This window comes from Macaca fascicularis, chromosome 18 (assembly GCF_037993035.2).
Source record: "Macaca fascicularis isolate 582-1 chromosome 18, T2T-MFA8v1.1".
Classification (NCBI taxonomy): Eukaryota; Metazoa; Chordata; class Mammalia; order Primates; family Cercopithecidae; genus Macaca; species Macaca fascicularis.
Genome location: NC_088392.1, coordinates 21,566,648 through 21,590,653, shown reverse-complemented (window position 1 = coordinate 21,590,653; position 24,006 = coordinate 21,566,648). Strand labels below are relative to the sequence as shown.

The following is a 24,006-nucleotide window of genomic DNA, read 5'->3' as shown; positions in this document are numbered from 1 at the left end:
AAGAGCCTGGCTCCCTTGAGGAACTGTGATTGACTCGGTGGAGCTGACATAGGGTATGAGGGATGGATCCTCTGCAGATAAGCTGGAAAGGTAGCTCCCCTCACTTCTGGTGCTTGTTAGCAATCTCTATCATTTCCTTGCTTGTGGATGCATCACTCCAATTTCTGCCTCCGTCTGCACGTGGCCATCTTCCGTGTTTCTGTGTCTAAATTTCCTTTTCATAAGGACACCACTCACTGATTAAGGTCCACCCTAATCCATTATAATCTCATCTTAACTTGATTATATCTGCAAAGACCCTATTCCAAACGAGGTCAAATTCACAGGTACCAGGGCTTAGGACTTGAACGTGTCTCTTGGGGAGGGCACAATTCAACCCACAGCAGAGCCTGACCAGTTAGAGCAGCAAGGAGCTTTAGACAAGACACACATTTTACATGGATCACTCCGGTGATTTGAGGTGAGGAGGCCGGAGGGCTGTGAGATGCTGAAGGATCAGTTAGGAGTTGATTGCAAAACAGCAAGTGAGAACCTCAGAGGCCCGGATAAAGGCCATGTTTGTGAGAATGCTGAGCCATCAGAAGCGCTGGCCAATCCAGTTGGAATTTTTGGCAAGAACAGTTCGTAGGCAGAGGGCAATGTGAACTTCCATTAGGAGACGCATCATGTCTGGTTATGAGCAGGCACTGACCATCATTTCCTAGATTCATTATTTCATTAGGCTTGATAAAATGGTGACATTCTAATTCCATCATGTCCTCTTCATTTATTAATGGGATGCTTCTAGAAAAAGTAATTTCCTCTCATCAACTATTTATTAACTTTGATCTACAATATAAGCAGGAAAATACTTTTACTTAAAAAAAAAGAAACTAGTTTTAAACTACAGAGTTGGTTCTCAGGCATCCTCCTAAAATAACTTTTTTTTTTCTTGTTGTTGGCCGTCATTGTTTTTCTATCTGTTTGACGTCATTCTGAACTCATGGATTTTAGCATATTTGATGTGTTTCAGTCTGTGCCAATTATCCTTGATAATGCCAAAACCATTCTAGTAGAAGCCTCTTCAAGTTGCCTCCTGAGTCCTGTTAATGCAATCCCAGTAATCTTGCCAGTTTTCTTGCTTTTTTGAACTTTTCCAAGTTGGGTGAAGATTGGTATATTATTGAGTATTAAATTGCATTTCTTTTATTAGTAACAATATCCAGGAGCTTTTAGTTTATTTAATTGGGTGTATTGTAAGGGTGCTGCTGACCAGTACATGGATCAAAGTATGTGGCATGCTGCACTCAAGAATGCACTGAGCAACCAGCCTGGGCAACATAGCTAGACCCCGTCTCTACAAAAAATTTAAAACTTAGCTTAGCATGGTGGTGTGCACTTGTAGTTCTAGCTACTTGGGAAGCTGAGGTGGGAGGACTGCTTGGGCCCAGGTGTCTGAGCCTGCAGTGAGCTATGATCACACCACTGCACTCCAGTCTGAGTAACACAGCAAGAGCCTGCTTCTATTAAAAAAAAAAAAAAAAAAAGTACACCGAATTATCAACCAGGAGCCCTATTCTCTAATCTTGCCCTTGGCATGACCTATCACAAAGTCACGTATCTTTCTGGATCTTCCTTCCTTCCTTATTACATTAAGGGGTATGGCTCTACTACATTCTTCAAATCCCCCTGTCGAGCTAAAATGCTGAGATCTTTATTTCTGGCTCCTACGTGCCCCAGACCTCATATAAAAGTATTTTTTTTCAGTAGCGCCAATTGAATAATTGTATAACTAAGTTCAATTTAATTTTTGTGTTTGTGCAAGTTATTTTATCAAATTAATTTGTAAAACAAAAAACCTGTTAGATTATGTGTTCTTTTTTAATATTATTATTATTTAAAAATATGGTCACTGAACTGATGAAGGCCACATTGATTGACCCTTCTGCCTGCTCTTTCAGAAGTTGCAGCCAACTGGCAAATAGCTTCCCCAGCCTCCTGCTGAAGCATCTGCTAATGCCCTGCAGATTACTGTGTCCCCTCCGCCTCCCCCCTACCTTCCCTGTCGCCCTCCATCCTCAGGCTGCTCATTAACTCATTAGAAGCTGCTTTCATAGCAGCTGGAGGGGAGGTTCTGCTGCCTGCTGACCGTAGCTCAGGGTTTTCAAAGCACCTGCCTCAGTGTCACCTGGAGTCTTTGGTAAATAGGACCGTATTTGTCTACTCGGTGCTTCTCCTCCACAACATTGAACATAGCATCAGGAATCAACACAATCCTTGTGTAAATCTTTATGCAATGTCTGTCCCATGCACTGGACAATAAGCTCCGCAAGGACAGGCTATATTAGGTTTTGCTGACCTTCATATCCCTGGCACTCAGCTCAGGACATAGTACTTCGTGGGTATCCCAAGATTTCCTGGATGCTGAATGCATGAGTGCAGGAGTGACTGAGTGAATGAGGTTGAACTTGGGGCTGACGTGTATGTCTAGGTGTCTGTATATGTGTGTAAGTGTGTGTGTGTGTGTGTATATATATGTATGTGTGTATATATATACACATACACACACACACACACACATACATCTATACAGTGGGGTCTCCTGTACTAATCTAACATACTCAGAAACTTCAGAGGAGGAGGCTGGCAAGTTCTTCATCCTGTAAGTCTGTGTGCTATTAGGAAAAACAGGCCTGGCACATGGCTCACGTCTGTAATCCCAGCACTTTGGGAGGCCGAGGCGGGAGGATCACTTGAGGTCAGGAGTTTGAGACCAGCCTGGCCCACATGGTGAAATCCCATCTCTACTAAAAATAAAAAATTAGCTAGGTGTGGTGGCGGGTGCCTGTAATCCCAGCTACTCAGGAGGCTGAGGCAGGAGAATCACTTGAACCCTGGAGGCGGAGGTTGCAGTAAGACAAGATCGTGCCACTGTACTCCAGCCTGGGTCTGTTTCAAAAAAAAAAAAAAAAGAAAAGAAAGAGAAAGAAAAACAGCACTGGCCTGGCCTGGTAGGTCAAAGACCTAGAATCTGCTGCAGACTCGGCCACTCTCCATGACCTGGATGGTTTTGAGCCCATCACTTAATCTGCAGAACAGTGGTCTGAGGCCAGAGCACCTGTAATGCTTCTTCTAGTGCCAAGATCCTAAGTTTTTCTCTGTGGGGAGTGCTGTGTCACTGACTGTGACAGAGCTCAGATGCTGGCCGGCTGCCTTCTCAATCTCTGAATGACATACATCATGTTCATTCTACATATCCACCCTACACAAAACTCTTCCCTAGATTTACAGCTTTCAAAACCAAATGCTGCCTCTCTTGCCTTGCACAATCATTTCTGACTTTTAAGACTATCTGCTTCCCAGTTTTCTCTCTCTCACTCTCAGTCACCTTGTGTCAGCTTTAAATTACTGACCCCTAACTGAGCGCCAGGCACTGTTCCCACCACTTGGCAGGTGTCAACTCATTTCCCAAGGATAAAATTCGATCCCACTGGGTTTTGCCCATGTTACGTGCTCGCATTTACAGGCCAACCGTGTCATGTCAATTTCATATTTCTTTGGCTGATGTGCTACAGCGTGTGGCTGGATTTTACACGGGGACAGTGTGGAAAAGGTAACTTAAGCTTGGGCACTTAGGTGGGAGTGGAAGACAAACTGCAGGGTCATTGCCCTAAAGTAGGTTAGAGTGTATGGGGAAATTAACCTTCAAGAAGTGGTGGCGATTATACACAATATGAGGTAATATATAAAGTGCTAAATCCCGTAGTATACTTTATAAATCCTCCAGGATACTCTGGAAATATTTTATCGATCCTCTCAAGGCCAGGGAATGGAGAATTGAGTGGGAGACTCTGTAACCCTCAGGTGTGATGCTTCTCTCTGAATTTCCATGGTGTCCTGACACTCCACGGGTCCTGCTACACAGCAAGAGGAGGCAACCCAGGCTCGGTGCCCCTGAGAGGACGTTTCTAGAAGTCCACTTTTTCCACATCATACCTCTCCTCCCTGCCACTCACTCCATTCTATTTATTTGCTACTTAAAGTAACAAAGTTATCTTGAATAAAGATATTAACATTTTATTTTATTTTTTTGAGACGGAGTCTTGCTCTGTCGCCCAGGCTGGAGGGCAGTAGCACGATCTTGTCTTGCGCTACTGCAACCTCTGCCTTCCTGGTTCAAGCGATTCTCATGCCTCAGCCTCCCAAGTAGCTGGAATTATAGGCATGCACCACCACGCTTGGCTAATTCTTGTATTTTTAGTAGAGACGGGCTTTTGCCATGTTAGCCGGTCTGGTGTTAACTCCTGACCTCAGGTGATCCACCCACCTCAGCCCACTAAAGTGCTGGGATTATAGGCATGAGCCATTGCGCCTGGCCAAAATGTTATTTTGTTAATGATATACAGGCTCACTCTAGAGATTGGAAAGCACAGAAAAGCATAAAGGAGAAGAAAAACAAACAAGCAACCCTAAATCAGAACATATCCAACTTCAGAGTCACTGTTGGTAAGTCAATTCTGTTTTCTTTTCCCCAATTCATAACCCTTGAAGACATGACCACCACGCTACACTCCCCACCCGTGACACAGAGAAGGTCTGAGATGAAGAGTCCTCTCCGCCACCAGAAGCAGCAGCGAAAACCCATCGAAAGGGTTCAAGAAAAACTTGCATTCTGAGAAGAGGAACAAGGGTCAGTGGGAGGCACGCCCGACTCCACACAATTTCTTCCTACCATTTTGAAGGAGAGTTGAGGGCTGGACCATAAAGGCTTTAGTCTGAATTCAGGCCCAGTGTGAGAATTAAAGAACAGAAACCGCCAGACTAACCAGATTCTTCTTATTCCAGCTGACCTTGAAGGTGCTGCAGAAAGATTTTTAAAATAAAACATCTTGAGCTCCCCTTTTCCTCCCCTCAAACCTTCCCTTTCACCCTTCCTAGATACACACAAACCACAGCTTCACTTTTGTCCAGCTAGCTACATAAAGTTTTCTCTCTTCTTCCCCCCTGTCTCATTAACTCCACTCCCTCAGCCTCCCTCGATTTTCCAATGATTAAAGTAGTGGGCTTTTTAAAAAGGCCTCCAATTAGCACCTCATCAGCTCCAATTAGAGGAGACAAAAGCAGTGTAAAGATAACTCAGTGAGAGGGGCCGGCGCAACATCATGTAATCACTTAAGACAAGCATTGAGCATTCTTTTTGCGAACCACGCTGGGCCTATTCACCTTTCTTTCTTCCTTTTAGATGCATTTAAGACTGTTTTGCTGGGAAGCCAGGCCTCCCAGGAGTCTCATAATTCCTCATTCAGAGGCTACCTGTTTACAGCTCACAGAGTCCAAGGACCTAAACAATCCTATATTGTCTGCCTAGTGCTTCCTTAAACTCCAGCCCCATAATGGTGTGTTTTCGGCCGCCAGCCGAATAAGTTAAAGGCTGGCTTTATACTCCCAGAGTGTTCTCCTTGTACTGTCTTCTAATTACAAGGGAGGGCAACAATGTATTTTTTTCAATGAGAGTTCTTTGGAGCAGTTAATTTGGTGCCTGTACTAAATGCCCCCAAACATTAATTAGGATGGAAGGAACCCTAATTTCCTCAGCAGCTTTCCTTTCCACTTACTTCCCTCGTTTTCACATAGGCCTGGATGAGTCTCCATAATGAAATTACCTCATTAATGCCTTTATTCTTCACAGTAACTCATTCAAAACCGACCATTTAGCTTTAATTTAATGCTGTCAAAAGGAAAAAGGTGCATTCATGGCTTTGATTAGCAAAAATGTGCCCCCTCCCAAGGGGTGGACAGATTTAAATTATGAAGATGGTAAGTAGTGAGTTATAATTGGGTACAAGCAGCACTTCAGGAAGGCTTCCCTGCTTTCAAAGCCCGGGCTGGCCAGGCTGCGGACTATTAACTGTGTCCAGGGCCTTGTTCTCGGGATTTGAATTGATGGCAACTTCACTATAAAAAAGAAAATGGGGTTTAATTTTTGTTTAATACACAGTGGGGTTGTATTTACCCACAGAGCAATAGCTTTTCAATGAGCTCGGGCTTTGTTCCCTGAATAATTTATTATCCACGCTTTCTAACATGAGTTTTGAAGAGCACCACGCATGTCACGGTTTCTGGGGAACAAGAAAACCTGAAGTGCACAGACTGAGCAAGTGGATGGTTGACCTAACACCTTGGCCAGGGTAGCACCAGATCGACGAGCTCAAACGTCGTTTTTAAAGCTACAGCACATTGGGGAATTTAACCTTGAAAAAATTCTTCCCTCATGTTTTCTCATTTGAGACAACAATCCTGTGAAGTGAGACTCAGACAGTAAGCGCCCGGTGAGAAAGCTGAGGCTGAGGGGCCCGAGGAAGTTACTCAAAATCACGGTTAGTGGCAAATGCAGGACCAGAAGCCACTAGTGTATGCCAGGGAAACACAATACTTTCAATTTTGATGGTGGAGCTGCTTTTTTTTTTGTAACATCCAGGGGGTCAAGTGTGTTTACATTGGCTCAACCTCAATTTGTATATAAAGAAGACAGTCTACGTCACCAGGCGATGCTATCCTAGCTGCAATGTCTATGTTCTGTATAGAATGATACAGCACACGGATCATGTGTCAGTGAATCATGAATGAATCAAATAGGTCTTTCTGGGTCCAAAATGGTGTTCGATCATTGAGCACAAGCTGAGAGAAAGACACACATGCAGAGAGAAATACCTTATATGAAAGACCGACAGAAGTATGTTTATTTCTAAACCTCAGTCTGGTTCAGGCAAGATAGGGCTTCCCAGTGATGGGATAAATACAGTAAAAAACAAATAAAACCAGATTGTTCTTTTCTTTCAAAACCAAGAAACAACCAACAAGGCAGTATGGAGGTTCAACAGAAAGAGTGTGGGACTTGGTGTCAGGTCGACTTTAAAAATCTCACCTCTGCCATGATCGTGTTACTTTAGTGTTCTCAGCGTTAGTTTTCTCCTTGTTCAAGGGGACGCTAAAACCCACATGTAAGGATGAAATAAGATAACACATGTCTAGGGCAAAGATATAAACAGTGTCTTGCAAGTTTCAGAGTGAGGAAAGGATGGTAATAATAACCATGTATTGAAGCAAGCTAAATGCTTGGAAAAGCATCCCATACCTTGGAAGAGCCCTAAGATGCATCAGTTCCTATATTTTTATGTGAATTCATATAGTATTTAATATTTATGGGTTCTGTGATAATATTTTAAGTGATAACTATTTCAAAATTGGTAGATATTAGGCACGCTATTAAAATACTGTATGCATTTCTGAGCAAAGATTATTATATTCATCCTGCACACATCAAGTAGAAGTAGCTCTGACCTTTTAGAAAATACCAGCAGTAGGAAACAGATGTATTTTTTACATCGAGTCATTGCAACTTCATCAGATAATTTGCATATGTTTAACTTCATCATTGTCAAAGCTAAGCACGTTATTTACAAAAAATTTTTTTCTTCATCAACAAGGCAAAATATCTCCCTTAATTAATATAATGTTAGTGTTTTAGCAAATAATCCATCATGCCAACATGAAAACCAATATTTTTCTGGCCTTCGGTCAAAATTCACCGGGCTTGGTCATTGTTGAAGTGACTCCTCCCCTGTGTGTTCCTGATCAAGAACCTTATTTTTTGACTTGAAAACATGAAAACACATTCAGGGATTGAATAGCTGAGAAACACCAGGCCTCCTCTGCAAATCTTCTCAGGGAAAGTTTCTTTTGTGTTGGTTGCTGAATTCCTCTACCTCACTAAGCAGAGTGACCTTCTCCTTTCCTAGTTATAGTGTGTGTGTGTGTGTGTGTGTGTGTGTGTGTGTGTGTGTGTGTGTGTGTGAGATTGCAAAAGGTTAGAATCCCACCAGCTGGCTTGGCTTGTGAGCCTTCCTGTTTTTATGACACAACGGTCACACAATGTAGACTGCACTCTCCATTAAGTGCAGTATTACATGCAATGGACACATCACTGCAAACCCTACTCCCCTTTCCCTTATTCCAATGGTGCAGTTTTTAGATATGGCCTTGGGATTTTAACACTAAAAGAGAAGAATTTGTGCAGAATCTAGTTATGCACTCCCTCTTTAAACTAGAACTTTCTGCTGTAACATCACTAATATTAATAAATCAGAATGATTTAGTCCTAAAATTAGAAACATTATTATATTATATTATATTATATTAGCAAAGTATTCCACATGATTCCAAATTGCAATTTGCTTGGAGAGTATTGGAAAATAGGTGCTATCATGAGTTGTGTTCCCCCAAAAAGATACGTTTAAGTCCTAAGCTCAGTACCTCAGAATATGACCTTACTCAGAAATAGGGTCATGGCAGATGTAATTTTACAGTAGTTAAGATGAGGTCATATGGAATAGGTGAGTCTTAATCCAATATGATAGTGTCCTTATAATAAGGGAAAACTTGGACAGAGAGACAGATGTGCATGGAGAGAGAGAAGACAATGTGAAGGCACACAGCAAGAATTGGAGGGATGCATCTACCAACCAAGGCACAGCAAAGATGGCTGACAGGCCACCCAAAGCGAGGAGCAAGGCTTAGCACAGATCCGTCTCTTCATCTTGAGAGGAAGTATGGCCCTGGCGATGCCCCGATTTTGGACTTGTAGCCTCTGAAACTGTGAGATAATACATTTCTGTCTTTAAATCACCCAGTTTGTGGTTCTTCATTTTAGTAGCCTTAGAAAACTAAAATAGGGGCTAGACAAATACTTTTAGAATTGATTCTTTAACCTCATTATAAGTAATGGGTCTTACAGTCATCACGATTATGGGTGATTTATTACATAAATTGTATAATATATATATTATATGGCCTTATTAGAGCAATATTTTATTTTATTTTATTTTATTTTTATTTTATTTATTTATTTTTTTGAGATAGAGTCTTGCTCTGTCACCCAGGCTGGAGTGCAGTGGCCGGATCTCAGCTCACTGCAAGCTCCGCCTCCCGGGTTTACGCCATTCTCCTGCCTCAGCCTCCCGAGTAGCTGGGACTACAGGCGCCCGCCACCTCGCCCGGCTATTTTTTTGTATTTTTTAGTAGAGACGGGGTTTCACCGTGTTAGCCGGGATCGTCTCTCAATCTCCTGACCTCGTGATCCGCCCGTCTCGGCCTCCCAAAGTGCTGGGATTACAGGCTTGAGCCACCGCGCCCCGCCGCAATATTTTATTTTTATTTTTAGTTTAGTTTAGTTTTTGAGACAGAGTCTTGCTCTGGTGCCCAGGCCAGTGGTGTGATCTCAACTCACTGCAACCTCCACCTCCTGGATTCAAGTGATTCTTGTGCCTCAGCCTCCCTAGTGACTGGGATTACAGTTGTGTACCACACCACCACACCCAGCTGATTTTTGTATTTTTTAGTAGAGATGGGGATTTGACATATTGGCCAGGCTGGTCTCAAACTCCTGGCCTCAAGTTATCCGCCTGCCTCAGCCTCCCAAAGTGCTGGGATTGCAGGCCTGAGCCACTGCGCCTGGCCTATTTTTTGTTTGTATAATCCTTTTCTTCCTAAGATCTTCAAGCAGTAACAGTTGATCATTGATATATGTTAGAAAATATATTTCCGGGGCACTCCTTTGATACCTTCTCCTTCTTCTCTCCCTACCCCATTCTCCTCTCCACCTCTTCTTCCCAAATGTCTCATCTACAGGCTGCTTCAATATCTTGCCTTTACTCTATGGTGTTCTTGACTACACAGAGAACACCAGACGTTAACGTGGCCTTCTCACTACTAAAAGGAAATTATTTTGATCTCTCATTGGTAAATGAATATAATATGTACATTTCATATATATATATATAAGAGAAATGATATATTTATAACAATGACACATATTGAGCATTGGATAAAAATAATATCTGACATTCACTGGACACTCATTATGACCAGGAACTAAACTACAGCTTTACACATATTTTCTCAACTTAATTCTCCAAAAAGTCCTATAAGGCCCCTGGCATTATAATATCATTATACTCTTAAAAGATGAGGACACTGAGGCACAGAGAGTTGACATTCTGTGTCACAGTAAGCTAGGATGCAACACAGTGAGCTAGGAACTCCAGCTTGAGAGCTTTGCCTTTCTCCTGTTCAGAAATGCTAGCCTCCTCCTACTCCTTCAAATCAGAGCCGAAAGCAATGGCTAGCTTTTCTCTGCAATGCAAGTTTCTCATACTATTTATATATAGCATTCTTTTTTTTTTGAAACCGAGTCTTGCTCTGTTGCCCGGCTGAAGTGGTGTGATCTTGGCTCACTGCAACCTCCACCTCCTGGGTTCAAGCAATTCCCCTGCCTCAGCCTCCTGACTAGCGGGGACAACAGGCGCACACCACCACACTGGGCTAATTTTTTGTATTTTTGTAGAGACGGGGTTTCACCATGTTGGTCAGGATGGTCTCGATCTCCTGACCTCGCGATCCCGCCCACCTTGGCTGAATTTTGTAAATTCTTCAGACAAATTAAAAATACACATGATGTGAACTTGAAGGAGCATCAGAGCCATGAGTTTCAAGCAAGGCTTTCAAAAATGTGGGCTGGACGTATGCAGTGGTCTTGGACATGACCTCTTCTAGCCCTGAAAGCCCCTGTCACCTTGTTGCTTGCTCCTTTAAGCAGTCTGCCTTAGATACCATTTATTTGTGTCCATAAATTCTCTCTTTTAACAGGCTGTAAGCCCCCAGAGGGCCCAAGGGTACCTTCTATTCATATTCAGTTTTGTTTTTTTGGTCCATAATTACTTCACTTGATATCCTGCCCCAAGTATTCTCATTCCTATCTTTTCTACATTATGTACATATCTGCCTTTACCAATAAGATAGGAACTCCTCAAGGTCAAGCACCAACACACCGGTATATTCTTATTATCACTTCCTGCTCTGGAGCACTGGAAAAATTAATTTACATTTCAAAGCCACTCTTGTGCCTGGAAAAATTCTCCTGGATCTGTGCTGGTTTCCTTCCTTGGGTCAGGGCCAAATTATAACCCTTATTGTGCATCAAGTGTTTCCACAACATAATTCAGTACTGTGTATGTCGTAGGTAGTCAGCAAATAATTGTTGTATTGAAAAGAATCAAAGTGTGGCACCCCAAAATATGCCGTTTTTGTGTAAGGATTGTTTTGAACTTACGGCAATTTGCTGTCTGCTCTCTCCATTTCTGTAAAAAAGCAGGGCATAATTTTCCCTTTGTAAAGGTGACATCTGTTGGAACGGTATCTCACTCTTCCATAACAGGAAGAGAACCACTCTAAGACACTCCTGTCACCTGGGATGACTCTTATCTGCATAACAAATAAGAGTCTGATAAGGGTCGTGCTAAATGACCCTTATTTACCATACTTTTTGTCCCCTTTCCATAACTTAGCTTTCCCCACAAGCCCCAAACCTTTCCCTTTGTCTAGCTTCTTCTTCACAATTTATTGCTCTTTGTTAAGCCACAGTATACAACCCCCGAATTCTAACCACTTCTCTGAGTTACTCATCGCTGAGTTCTCCAGCATGTATGTGCACTGCAAACATAAATAGACTAATTTTTTCTTCCTCATATCTTTTGTAACTTTAATTTGCAGAGACCCAGTCACTGAACATAAGAGGATAGAGGAGAAAGCTTTTCCTCCCCTAAAGTGTGAATTATAGTTTAACATATGATAGTTAAAAATTGTCCAGTCACGTGGCTTTTGACATTCATGAAAGGTTAGTTTGAATGTGGGAAGAAATGTCACACAACCAGTGCAGGGAGTAATATTAATCAAGAGCAAGGCTCGTAGTTAGCTTTATTTTATTTCTTGTGTCTTGATCTAAACAATAAAAATAAGAAGGCCGGTCATCATTTAAAAAAACCATATTCATTTTACGGGGGTAGTTTCCCAATGAATATATAAACTTGCGGGCCTTCAGGAGCATCCATCTCCTTTGAACCCTGTCCCATTTGATTCATATTAGACTACGGGCCCATTTGGAAGAAAAGGAAGGCAGTTTAGAACTGTGCCCTGGAAAGCGCACGATTTCATTTTCTTCACCATGGTTGTTCTGGAAGGAAAACTGAACACAAACCTCCTTCTTCTTTCCCTTTCCTTCCTTGTTGCATCTGGTCAATTCTAACAAACACTACTAATGACCAGGCTATATCGGCATTACATAGTCAAGTAGCCCATTCAATTTGCTCAAAAGAGCACAGACATAATCAAGCATTTGGCTGAATGAACAATTCATACTGAATAGGGCAAATATTTGGATTCAAGTATAGGTCAGCAGCAACCAATTGAAATATTGATAAAGGAAGCCTGTGGGAACTAAATGTACATAATAGAAAGAAAGAAGGAAAGAAAAGAAAGAAGGTTCTCAAGGGGTGAGGCAGGGCAACAAGACCACAGCGGGTGATTTGTCTCCCCCATAGGAAGGTAGGTGGCTTAGCTGGGGAGGTGAGCAAAGCTGTGGCTGACAGCCTGCAATTCTAGCGGCAGGAAGCACTGTGTTCGAACTGTTTTGTGTAGTTCCAAAGCGTAATTCATAACCTACTACAAAAGTACTATAAAACTTTCTAATGGGAATCCCCCTGCCCCTGCCCACCTGACTTTATTTAAAAAGAGAACTAGGCTAAAGTCTCTTTGTGGGTTTTTATATCGTCCTATTCAGAGGTCAGGTCTCACCAAGGCTGGTTTTGCTGGCTTGAAAACACCTCCCCCAGAGCACTGAGGAATCTCTAGTAACCTCCTTGCCTCCAACTCCCATCATTCACTCACCCGTGAAGCTTAGCAAATCCAGACCTCTACTGCCAAAGTCAATGCTGGCCACACTCACAGCCCGTTTGTAATGCCTTGCTTTATGGGTGGTTTCATTTTCACGTGCCCCAGTGCCACACTCAGCCACATCCTCTTCCTCCTAAAAGCGTCAGAAATCCACATTTCCGACTTAACCACAATATTTAGCTTTCTTAGCATTTCTGCTTCCACCTCCCCATCGCCCACTACCCCTCCCCCACCTGCAGATTCCTCCACAGGCCCAGCCAATTTCCACTCAGTTCTTCCCTGAAAAGCCTCAGTGAGTGGTGATTGGGCAAAAGGCTGGCTGTAACTATAGTTTTCCCAGGTTTGCACTGTAGTGGCAGCCATCAGTGAGACAGGGCAACAGCGTGTGCCCCCCACGCTCGGAATCTGATCGAGCTTGTAGGGTTGTGGATAATCATTTGGCATCCAGGGTCATTTCTCGGAAATGAAAATTCTACCTCCAGCCTCCAACCCCGAGGGACTGTAACGTCCTTCAGAGAAGAGAGGACTGTGGGCTGTTCTGAGCTTGTCTGGAACCCTTTCCTCATGCCACCTTCCAGGAATGTGCTGTCCCCCGGGGACAGTCCCCTGGGCAACAGAAGGCAGAAAGTTGCAGATCCCTGTCAGGAGAAACATAAGGCTGGGCTATGTGTCAGAGAGATAAGTGGTTTACTGCTGGAGGAAGGTTCTAGAAGGAAGGGACATGTCTTCAACTGAGAACAGTATTTGGATATGAGGAGATGGGTGGGAAGGGTTAACAAGATTGTGTGTGTGTGTGTGTGTGTGTGTGTGTGTGTGTGTGGTGGCAGGCTAAGCAAAGGCCTAGAAGCAGAGGGTGGTCACTGCCAAATAAAAAGAGTCGAAATAACATTGGGTCAGTCAGAATCTGGGATTCATGCAGCACGGTCTTCCTTGGCTCTTACAGTTTTATAAACAATTCATTGCAAACATCCTAGCTTCCCTCAATAGGTAAATACATTTAAAAAGAGTGCTTGTCTGTTAGAATGATAATGTTAGAAATAAATGTTGAAATCTTTATAGATTAATTGATATGGCTGGGATATGTTTTAAACTATTTTGGCAAAAAAAAAAAGGTGATGGGGGATATATAAGACTGGTAAATTGGTATTTTTGAAGTGGGGTGATGTGTGCTCTGTGGGTTTTTTATGAGTCTTTTTACTTTTGTGCATACTTGAGAACGTTTGTGAGACAAATTTTTAAAAGAATTCACTTATATCATTTTAAAAATTAATTTAAAATCTTAGAAGAAACTTGGTTTCCAGCCTTTCCCATCTCTTACTATAGTGTTCTCAAATCATGTTTCCATGGCAGCATCAGCAACACCTGGGAGTTTGTTTAAAAAAAAAAATGCAGCTTTCAGGCATCCACCCTGGCCTGTGCAACTGGAATTTCTGGAGAAGGGCCCACGAGTGTGTTGAAACAAGGCTGCAGGTGATTCTGATATTTCAGAGTCTGAGAACCACTGTCTGCCTACAAGCAAAGAGCTTCATGAGCTTTCTAGACTATGTCTCCTATAGGGATAACATTCTTTTTATACGTATCTTCTCCTTGCTCTGGGCTTTCTCTTTTTCAAATGGGAACGTCCTATCCTTTGAAGTCTTGGCATCTCTCTTTTAGTTGCTTACAGCATCATTCTTGGCTGGACACTCTCCAGCCTTGCTATATGGCACGAGGTGCCATCAACCGTGAATAAGCCATGGGTTTAGTTAAGTATGGGATAACGCGTTATATTTCGAGTCTATTCTGCATGGTGATGAGTGTATTTTTGGACAAAAGCAGTGCATTCATTCAACTGAGCCACCTATATACAACCCGGACTGTGCCAGGCGCTGTTCTAGTCCTTGTCTTCAAGGAGTTCACAGCTGGGGGGCCACATCTGTAGAAGAGGTGTCGTAACACCATGCAACAAGAGGAAAATGCACAGCCTGTTTGCCAAGTCTCGGTGGGACTCTATCATGTCCAGAAATTATGCTTGCTTGCTGATTTCCTGTTTGCATTATCCTGTATCAAATGAAGAGAGAGAATTATGATATTACAATAGTCGATAATTTAAGTTCCAGGAGGGATTTTAAAAAGGGCCAGATGTCTCCCGTATGTGGAGCAGTCACTGGGGTGCACCCATAAAGTTTAGTGAAGAGTTTGAGGCAAACTCCTCGTGTTCTCTCTGCATGCGTGAATTAGCCAAAAGAAATAGCCTGGGGTTGGAGGTGGGCCTGGATGAATCAAAATTTACAACTAATTCTTCCTTAGCAGACAGTTGAAATGTAATGTAGGCGACAGCTGAATATTCCCTAGCAAGTCTTTGGTAGAGAATATAGGGGACAGTAGAAAACCCCTTTGGCTGACCTCTATCACTTGGGGTCCAGAAATTTCTGCCACATAATAAATGTGTGTGTGTGTGTGTGTGTGTGTGTGTGTGTGTGTGTGTATCTAGTCTTGCCAAACATGAATGTGAAATCAAAGCAGGCCATCTATGATTTTGGCAAGGTTCTAAAACTCTTCTGAACAAATTACTGAATGAAAAGACCTAACCCTAACCCTAACTGACCTTTACATACTCCTTTCATCCCAGGAACCTCTTGTTTTTTTCCATTATTGTCACACATGTAAACATTAGTGGTAAATGCAGTTGTACTGTGTTTAAAAAATAAAAAAGAAGCCCCTTATGGGTAGGAATGGTTGGTTGGTTAATTGAGAAAGTCCATCAAACATAGGCTTTTTAAAAAGCAAATATTTTCATTTAGCTTAAAGCACAGAAGTGTATATTCAACCAGTCTTAAGATATAAGCCTATCACTTTTTTTCTTTGCATAGGATCTACTGATTAGAGCTTTTCATCATCTGTTTTGCACAAATCACATCCTCAATCCATTGACAATGATTTCCAGTTTTAGTTTCTTTAAACTGCAGAGACACTGCAACAGAATAAAAGTGTAGAATTATACTAAATTTTAAGCGCTTCCCCCAAACTTTCACAGTAATTTTGGCCATCTCTGATTTAATTTTAAAAATATGTTTTAGTGACTACTTTTTTTTTTTTTTTCCTGAGGCAGAGTCTTGCTCTGTGCCCCCAGGCTGGAGTGCAGTGGTACAATCTTGGCTCACTGCAACCTCTGTCTCCCTGGTTCAAGTGATTGTCCTGCCTCAGCCTCCCAAGTAGCTGGGGCTACCAGCGTGTGCCACCATGCCCGGCTAATTTTTGTATTTTTAGTAGAGATGGGGTTTTGCCATGTTGGCCAGGCTGGTCTTGAACTCCTGACCTCAAATGATCTGCCCACCTCAGCCTCCCAAAGTGCTGAGATTACAGGCCTGAGCCACTGCACCTAGCCAGTGACTACTTGTTTTTTACCAAGTCTCTTCAATGTATTCAATTTAGTGCTCATAGACACAGGATTTATTTTCAGTGCACTCATTTTTATAGATTTAGTCAGTATTGGATTGGCTACATAATTACACTAACAAGTACTTGGGGTTACACCTGAATGGCCTGACAGCTCTCGACTCTCCTGGCTCCTTCTTCATTTTTCCTCAGTCCTTTTCTCTAACAGAATGCATTGAATTCCATCTTTGCATCTGCTTCTCTGAAACTTCTCAACTAAAACAGCACACAACACACCTAGTAGAAAAATTCATAATGACTGAAACCAAAAAATCAATTACTCTTTCAGGAGATTTCCTGAGATTAGAATCCACATTAAACAGTTCGGGTGCGGTGGCTCACACCTGTAATCCCAGCACTTTGGGAGGCTGAGGCAGGTGGATCACAAGGTCAGGAGACTGAGACCACCCTGGCTAACACGGTGAAACCCTGTCTCTACTAAAAGTACAAAAAATTAGCCAGGCGTGGTGGCAGGCGCCTGTAGTCCCAGCTACTCGGGAGGCTGAGGCAGGAGAAAGGCGTGAACCTGGGAGGCGGAGCTTGCAGTGAGTCAAGATCGCGCCACTTCACTCCAGCCTGGGTGACAGAGCGAGACTCCACCTCAAAAAAAAAAAAAAAAAAAAAAAAAAAAAAAAAAAAAAAAGAGAATCCACATTAAACACAATCTTTGATGCCTATGTAGGCACTTTCATTCTTTGTAGTGATAATGGCTCAGAAAGAGAAGCTTGAAACCTTACAGTATGCTTAAACATAAAACAACACCTCCCTTCTCTAGTACGTACTATGCGTTAAGCCAGGAAGCTAGAGCTGTGTGTTTACTAAATGCATTGCTATTAATATCAGAGTATTATAACACTATTATAGGAAACTGTAAAATAGAGGAAAGAAAAAGGAATCTTTCCAACTAAGTAAACGTTGTTTGGTGAAGGGTGAACACATGAATTTAGGAAAGTTTTATAAGGATCAAAGCAAAGAGGACTGTGAATTAACTGTCATGTAACCAGAACATTCAATTAACTAGAGCCTAAACCAGTGGTCCATCGACACCCCTGATCACCAAACAATCCCAGTGGCTGGAGCAGAGCTGGGATGGCCCTGTGGCATGAGGGTCTGCTGGGATCTTGCATCCAGGCCTTTCCTCCGGAGCCTGTCCAGATGGAGTGTGGTGGAGTGGAGGGTGGCTTAGGAAATGAACCAGGTGTTCTTTTGTGCCTGCGTTTCCCAGGCTGGTTTTGGTGTGTTGCAGTGCTGTTCCATCCCAGGTCTGACACAACAGCTGCATCATCACACAGGAATCTAGGGCAGTCACCCTAGCAATAGGTCTTTACTCTATGGTTATCAAATTTGGCATCAGTTACATAATTACACTAACAAGGTCTTGATTTTGGCAGTTGAAAAGGTCTTGGGTAATCACCTGGAGAACCTAAGAGTTCTGGAAGGCAACTACAGGTCCTCTTCATGCCCTGTGGCCCTATCTGGCCCTCCATACCAGTGGTTTTCAAGAGCGGCCATACTTACTTCCTGGGTTTTTTTAGGAAGCATGTGTGTCTGTGTGTGTAGGAAGGGTAGCTATTACAACTATTAGGGAGCCTAGAACCTACCTCTGTTTTGCATATAAATGCAACTTATTTTTATGGCATGTATCTATAATAATTATATGTAAAGTAAAGAAAGATTATACTTACATTTGGTTGGAATTTTACTGAGTCATTCAATGCAGCGCATGCTACCTGAATCACCAACACTTAATTCGGATTTGTGGCCATGATATTTAGGATGATGCTATGAACAGACATAAGCATCAGGCTACTTGTGCCTTCCAGCATAGTTGTGTCTGCATATTCACACATGGAAATACATATTCATTATAATGACTTTGCTTTCATTTATTCTTTATATTATTGCAAGGACATTACAGGGATTAAATATGTGCATAGACAAGTTGTAGTATCTGTGCATCTCATTGTGGGATACTAGAGGGGAGAGTTACACAGTATTTGTTATGAAAGCGGGGCATTAGGTCTGATAAGGTTGAGAAATGCTGTTCAAATGCAACTTGCAGCCCCCAGCCATTCTGCTGTGCTGGAATAATATGGAAATGTGTTGTTTTGGAATATTACTTCTGTGGGCTCTGCCCTGGCAAGCTGTAGTGACTGCTCCTGTGCTTGACATTCTGCAGCTGTAACATAGGTATCCTGACCCAAGCCCTTCACTTGTTTGTCGTTGGCCCAGTGCTAACCCCGCTTCTTGGAGGAGGAAACCCTGGAAAGGTACATGCAGGATTAAAGCTCATATAATTCTATGGCTGGTACGGAAAGGTGGTCGTCTGTAAGAAGCTGCCTCGGAATATCCTATTTCAGTCTTGTATCCAGCCTAGAACATCAACTTTCCTTCACTCAAGCGGACCAAAAAATGGAGAATCAACACATTCTGTCTATTTCCAAAAGAAAAACTTCATTAAACAGAGGTAATTAACAGGATCTGCCTTACGGACAGAATATTAATTTGATGAGAGCTTGGTCCCTAAAGAAGTACCTCTGAAGCATGCCCAAGAGCCTGCAGGAGAGCAGCAAACACCTGCCTTCACTGTCCTTCGACAAGGAAACGACACACTTTGCATCCATGAGAGCCCCCAAGCGGTTCGGCGTTGAAGCGAAATCTCAGTCTGTGTTGTGACACTGCCATTGCTGCCGCCTGCAGGGCCACTGCCACATCTGACTCACATTCTAGAAGGAAGGTAGGTTTGTCCCAGTGAATGCAGCTTGCGGCAGCTGCCTCGTGGAGAGGTGACAGGCTGCTGTGCTGAGGCTCCCTGGGCGATTCAACTGCACCATCTGCCGTGTCAGCTTGGAACTGCAGGAGACGCTAGAGGGGAAGAGGCAGAAACGAAGGGAAGCAAAGATTGGTATGACCATATGGTCTGCGTATTGAGCTTGCTGTCTTTTACATTTGTGACTTAGAGGAACCTGTATCAATAAAATGTTATTATTCTTATTCCACGGTTGAGGAGACTGAGACTCAGAGAGGTGAATTAACTTTCCACAAGTTCACACAGCTAAGTGGTATGCTTGACTTTTGAACGAACGTTGCTGATCAAGCAGTATATTAAATAATTTCACTTTTAATGTCTCATCTAGTATACCAAGCCTTTGAAGTAGGAGCCTTTCTGATTTTCAGAAATGCAGAACCTGAAACTTACAGACATAGGTAATTTATCAGGGCTCCAAAATTGCAAAATTAACAGAGTTCTCTCTGGTTCCAAAGCTTACAGCCCTGAGAAATGTAGAGTTGAAGGTGGACAAATAGAGACAGAATAATATTACACCTATAAATAAAGACCACTGCCGTATATTAATTTTGGATTTACTGCCACTCTTAGCACTTTCCAAGGAGCAGATTTATTTAGCTTTACATAGCACATAAAGATGAGAAAAGATGTATGTAAGTAGAAACTTGGTAAACTGGACACTTCGTTAGGGACCTAGGAAGCTCACGATTGGAATAGATTCTATTGGACATTGAATTGTTGCAGAAAAGAAGGAATCTGAATAAGCTTTTCTGTAAAAAATAGTCTTCATATTTTGCTTGCAATTAAAAATAAAATTAACATTTGTTTTCCTTATATGAATACAAAATTACAGATAAGAATAAAGCCGTTTCACCCACTTCCCCGACAAACCCCTCCTCCACACTATCCAATTACACACCCCAGAAGTAATGATATCTGTCTAGATCTTTTTCTATGCACTTGCTTTCCTATCTTGAAAATATATGTTATTGTATAATCAGTATCTTTACATAAATAATACAAAATCTTCAAATTGCTTTCTCTCCTTGCGACCCCATTTAAAACTATGATTTAGAGCTCTTTCCATGTCAGAACATAATGATCAGCTTTATTATTTTAAAAAGTATTTTATAGAATGAATACATCACAGTTTATACAACTGATTTCCTATTAATGAACATTTGCTTTGTTTCTAGGTTTTTTTTTTTTTGCTATTATAAACAATGCTGCATTGAACATCTTTGTGCATGCCTCATAGTACACACATATAAGACTCTTAAAGATAGATACTAGACATGAAATTGCCAGGTAGTAGAGCATATACATTAAAAATATGAATAGAGTCAAATTGTACTTCCAGAGTGTATGTACCCAGCACCAACATCCACTCTTCCCATTGCCTTTGTCAACTCTTATTATTATTACTTCTAAACTTCAGCATTAATTGTAGGTGAAATTATCTCAGTTTAACAAATTACATTTCTCTGATTCTTAGAGTCTAAGTTTCTCTTCTTGTGTTTACCCATTAATCCTGTCCTGATTTGCCTATTATGCCCTTCTTTCTATAACATAGTTTTTCCTTATTGTTATATATGAATTCTTTTATTTAAATAAAAGTATTACATTTTGAGGTAGTCAAATTTAAATCTTTTTCTTTATGGCTTTTAATGGTTGATGGGTTGATTAAAAATCCTTCACATAGAGCAAGATTATTCTACATAGGCTGTTATATAACATTTTCTTTTAATACTTTTGAGTTTTTGTGTTTATATTTAATCTAATTGGATTTAACCCATGTTAGTGGTGTGAAGTAAGGACTGAACTTAGTTTTTCCAAATGGAAAGCCTATATTCGAACAACTTTTATTAATGATCTAGCCAATGATTAGAAGTGCCAGTTGTATTACCTACCAAAGAAACCCACATAGGTCCATTTCTGATTCCTTTTTTGTTTTTTTGAGACGGAGTCTCACTCTGTCGCCCAGGCTGGAATGCAGTGGCCTAGTCTCGGCTCACTGTAAGCTCCACCTCTCAGGTTCACGCCATTCTCCTGCTCAGCCTCCCGAGTAGCTGGGACTACAGGTGCCCACCACCATGCTTGGCTAATTTTTTGTATTTTTAGTAGAGACGGGGTTTCACAGCATTAGCCAGGATGGTCTCGATCTCCTGACCTCGTGATCTGCCCGCCTCAGCCTCCCAAAGTGCTGGGATTACAGGTGTGAGCCACCGCACCCCGCCTTTTTTTTTTTTTTTGAGATGGAGGCTTGCTCTGTCACCCAGGCTGGAGTGCATGCAGAGTGGTATGATCTTGGCTCACTGCAACCTCTGCCTCTCAGGTTCAAGCGATTCTCCTACCTCAGCGTCCTGAGTAGCTCGGATTACAGGCTCCCGCCACAATGCCCAGCTAGTGTTTGTATTTTCAGTAGAGACAAGGTTTCACCATGTTGGCCAGGCTGGTCTTGAACTCCTGACCTCAAGTGAGCCGCCTGCCTCAGCCTCCCAAAGTGCTGGGATTACAGGTGTGAGCCGCTACGCCCGGCCCCTGATTACTAATTCTATCTGTGACTTTTCTATTTGTTTACTTCCTGGTATAAAAATATTACATCCTTTTAATTATGGTGGCTTTATAATATTTTTATATTTTAATATTTGTTAGAGCAAATCTTTCTTTTTTGTTTTGTTTTCAAAATTGGCATGACTAATTTGTGCTGTTACTCTCTTTTAGGAATTTTGGAATGAGAGTGTCAAGTTCCCAGAAAATCCTGTTGAAATGTTGTTTGGGGTTGTTTTGAACATCTATATAAATTTTGGGGAAGTAGAAAACTTTACAACATTTAATCTTTTTTTTTTTTTTGAAACGGAATCTTGCTCTGTCGCCCAGGCTGGAGTGCAGTGGCCGGATCTCAGCTCACTGCAAGCTCCGCCTCCCGAATTCACGCCATTCTCCTGCCTCAGCCTCCCGGGTAGCTGGGACTATAGGCGCCCGCCGCCTCGCCTGGCTAGGTTTTTGTATTTTTTAGTAGAGACGGGGTTTCACCGTGTTAGCCAGGATGGTCTCGATCTCCTGACCTCGTGATCCGCCCGTCTCGGCTTCCCAAAGTGCTGGGATTACAGGCTTGAGCCACCGCGCCGGCCAACATTTAATCTTTCTATCAAAGAACATGGTACTGATTGCCATTTGCCTAGCTTGTTTTTAAATGTTTGTTGAGAAAGGTTTATAGTTTCTACAAAAAGGTCACATACCTTTCTTGTTAGGTTTATTCCTGGATCCTTTATATTGTTTGTTGCTATGGTACATATAATCTTTTAAAAATAATTTTCTCATTGCTTATGGCTGGTACAAGGCAACACTATGGATGCTTGTAATTTGTAACACTATGGATGCTTGTCTCTGGTCACTTTATTGCAATCTCTTACGTGTCTTGTTATGATCTCTTGGTTTGTTAAACATAGATTATTATATATTGTGCAAATCATGATAGTTTTGTCTATTCTTTCCTATACTTGTGTCTTTAGATTTCCTGGTGTTTTTCAATTTTACTACAGTGTATGTATGAGTGTGTCTCCTTTCTATTTAATTGCATTTTGTTTGCTTTTTGAATCGGAAATGTTGTCTTTCAATAATTCAGGAAAATTCTCTGCCATTCTCTATTACCCTTTCACCTTCTTTTTTCTTTTTCTGTTTGTTTTGTTTTTTGTTTTGAGACAAGGTCTTGCTCTGTTGCCCAGGCTGGAGTGCAGTGGTGCAATCATGGCTTACTGCAGCCTTGACCTCTTGGGCTCCATACATCCTCCTGCTTTGGCCTCCCAAGTAGCTGGTACTACAGGAGTACAGTACCACACCTGGCTAATTTTTTTAGAGATGTGTTCTCACTATGTCGCCTAGGCTTGTCTCAAGCTCCTGGGCTCAAGTAATCCTCCCACCTCAGCCTCCCAAAGTGCTGGGATTACAGGTATGAGCCACCACACCCAGCCATGCCCTGTCACTTTCTAATGTTTCCATCTAGAATCCCAATTAGTTGTATATTCATTCTTGTCATATTGTTCCATATGTCTCCTCCTTCATGTTTTTCATCTTTGCCTCATGGTCTTCAATTTGCTTTTCTTCAAATCCATTTTCCAGTTAGCCAATTCTACTGTATCTTACCTGCTGTTTAAACCATCCACTTCATTTTAAAATAATAATTATAGTTTTCATTTATAGAAGTGTTTTTGGTCCTCTTCCAAATCTGTCTGATCAAATTTTATAGTTCCATGTTCCTTGCATTTTTTCAACGCCTTTTTTGCTTAAATCATATTAAACATACTTCTTGTTGATGGTGCATCCAGTAATTCCATATATGCATTCTTTGCAGTTCATTTCAGCACTTTATTGCTTCCATAAACTCTTACTCCTTTTTTCCCCCCGTGTTTAATGATTTTTGATGAGGGACTCATGTTTCTTGGAAATGTGTCTGTGAGACTTTTCTTGGAGGACCGAGTTTAAAGTATGTGCATCCAGAGGGATTTGTGTTTGCTTCAGCCAGGTGCCTGGGAACGCTATCAGCCTGGGATTATTTGAAACTAACTTTTCATTGCAGACCATTTGAGGTCACAGAAGTTGTTGAAATCAGGCTGGTGATGCCTATGGAGTCACTGGCTCCCCTGTGGATGTTTTCACCCCGACTCACCCATCAAGCATGTTGTACTTTGAGTATCCAGACTTTGGATTAAGGCTTAGATCCAGTTTCCTCCCTTGTATTGGTTCCTAGGGTTGGGATAACAAAGTACCACAAATTAGGTTACTTAAACAGCAGAAACTTATTATGTCACAGTTCTGGAGGCTTGAAGTCCAAAATTAAAGCGTTGACAGAGTTGGTTCCTTCTGAAGGATGTCCCGCGCTCTCCCCTGGCTTCTGTTTGGCAGGCCATCTCTAGTATTCATCGGTGTGATGGCATCACCCCAAACTCCGCCTTCATCTTCACATTCTGTGTCCGTATTTTCCCCTTTTCATAAGGACACCAGTCATTACATTACATACATTAGAGTCCACCCTC

The 24,006-nt window shown here is 41.9% G+C and overlaps 1 protein-coding gene and 1 long non-coding RNA gene across 4 annotated transcripts in view; one reads left to right on the top strand and one right to left on the bottom strand.

Annotated features, from left to right (window-relative positions):
- The first annotated feature begins 313 nt into the window (after positions 1–313).
- On the top strand, positions 314–4,797 carry LOC135968222 (uncharacterized). The gene is made up of 2 exons (XR_010582820.1): positions 314–460; positions 4,531–4,797. It is a non-coding gene; the product is annotated as an uncharacterized lncRNA (long non-coding RNA).
- Positions 4,798–18,050: 13,253 nt separating this feature from the next.
- Positions 18,051–24,006, bottom strand: part of CCBE1 (collagen and calcium binding EGF domains 1) — a 287,475-nt gene continuing 281,519 nt past the window's right edge. The window contains exon 12 of one of the 3 annotated variants that reach the window (XM_045378106.3): positions 18,051–19,047. In XM_045378106.3, the coding sequence (XP_045234041.2) occupies positions 18,766–19,047 (282 nt within the window). In that variant the 3' untranslated portion in view covers positions 18,051–18,765. The remainder of the gene's footprint in view (positions 19,048–24,006) is intronic. The other 2 variants (XM_065533689.1, XM_074022617.1) reach the window with 2 other exon arrangements.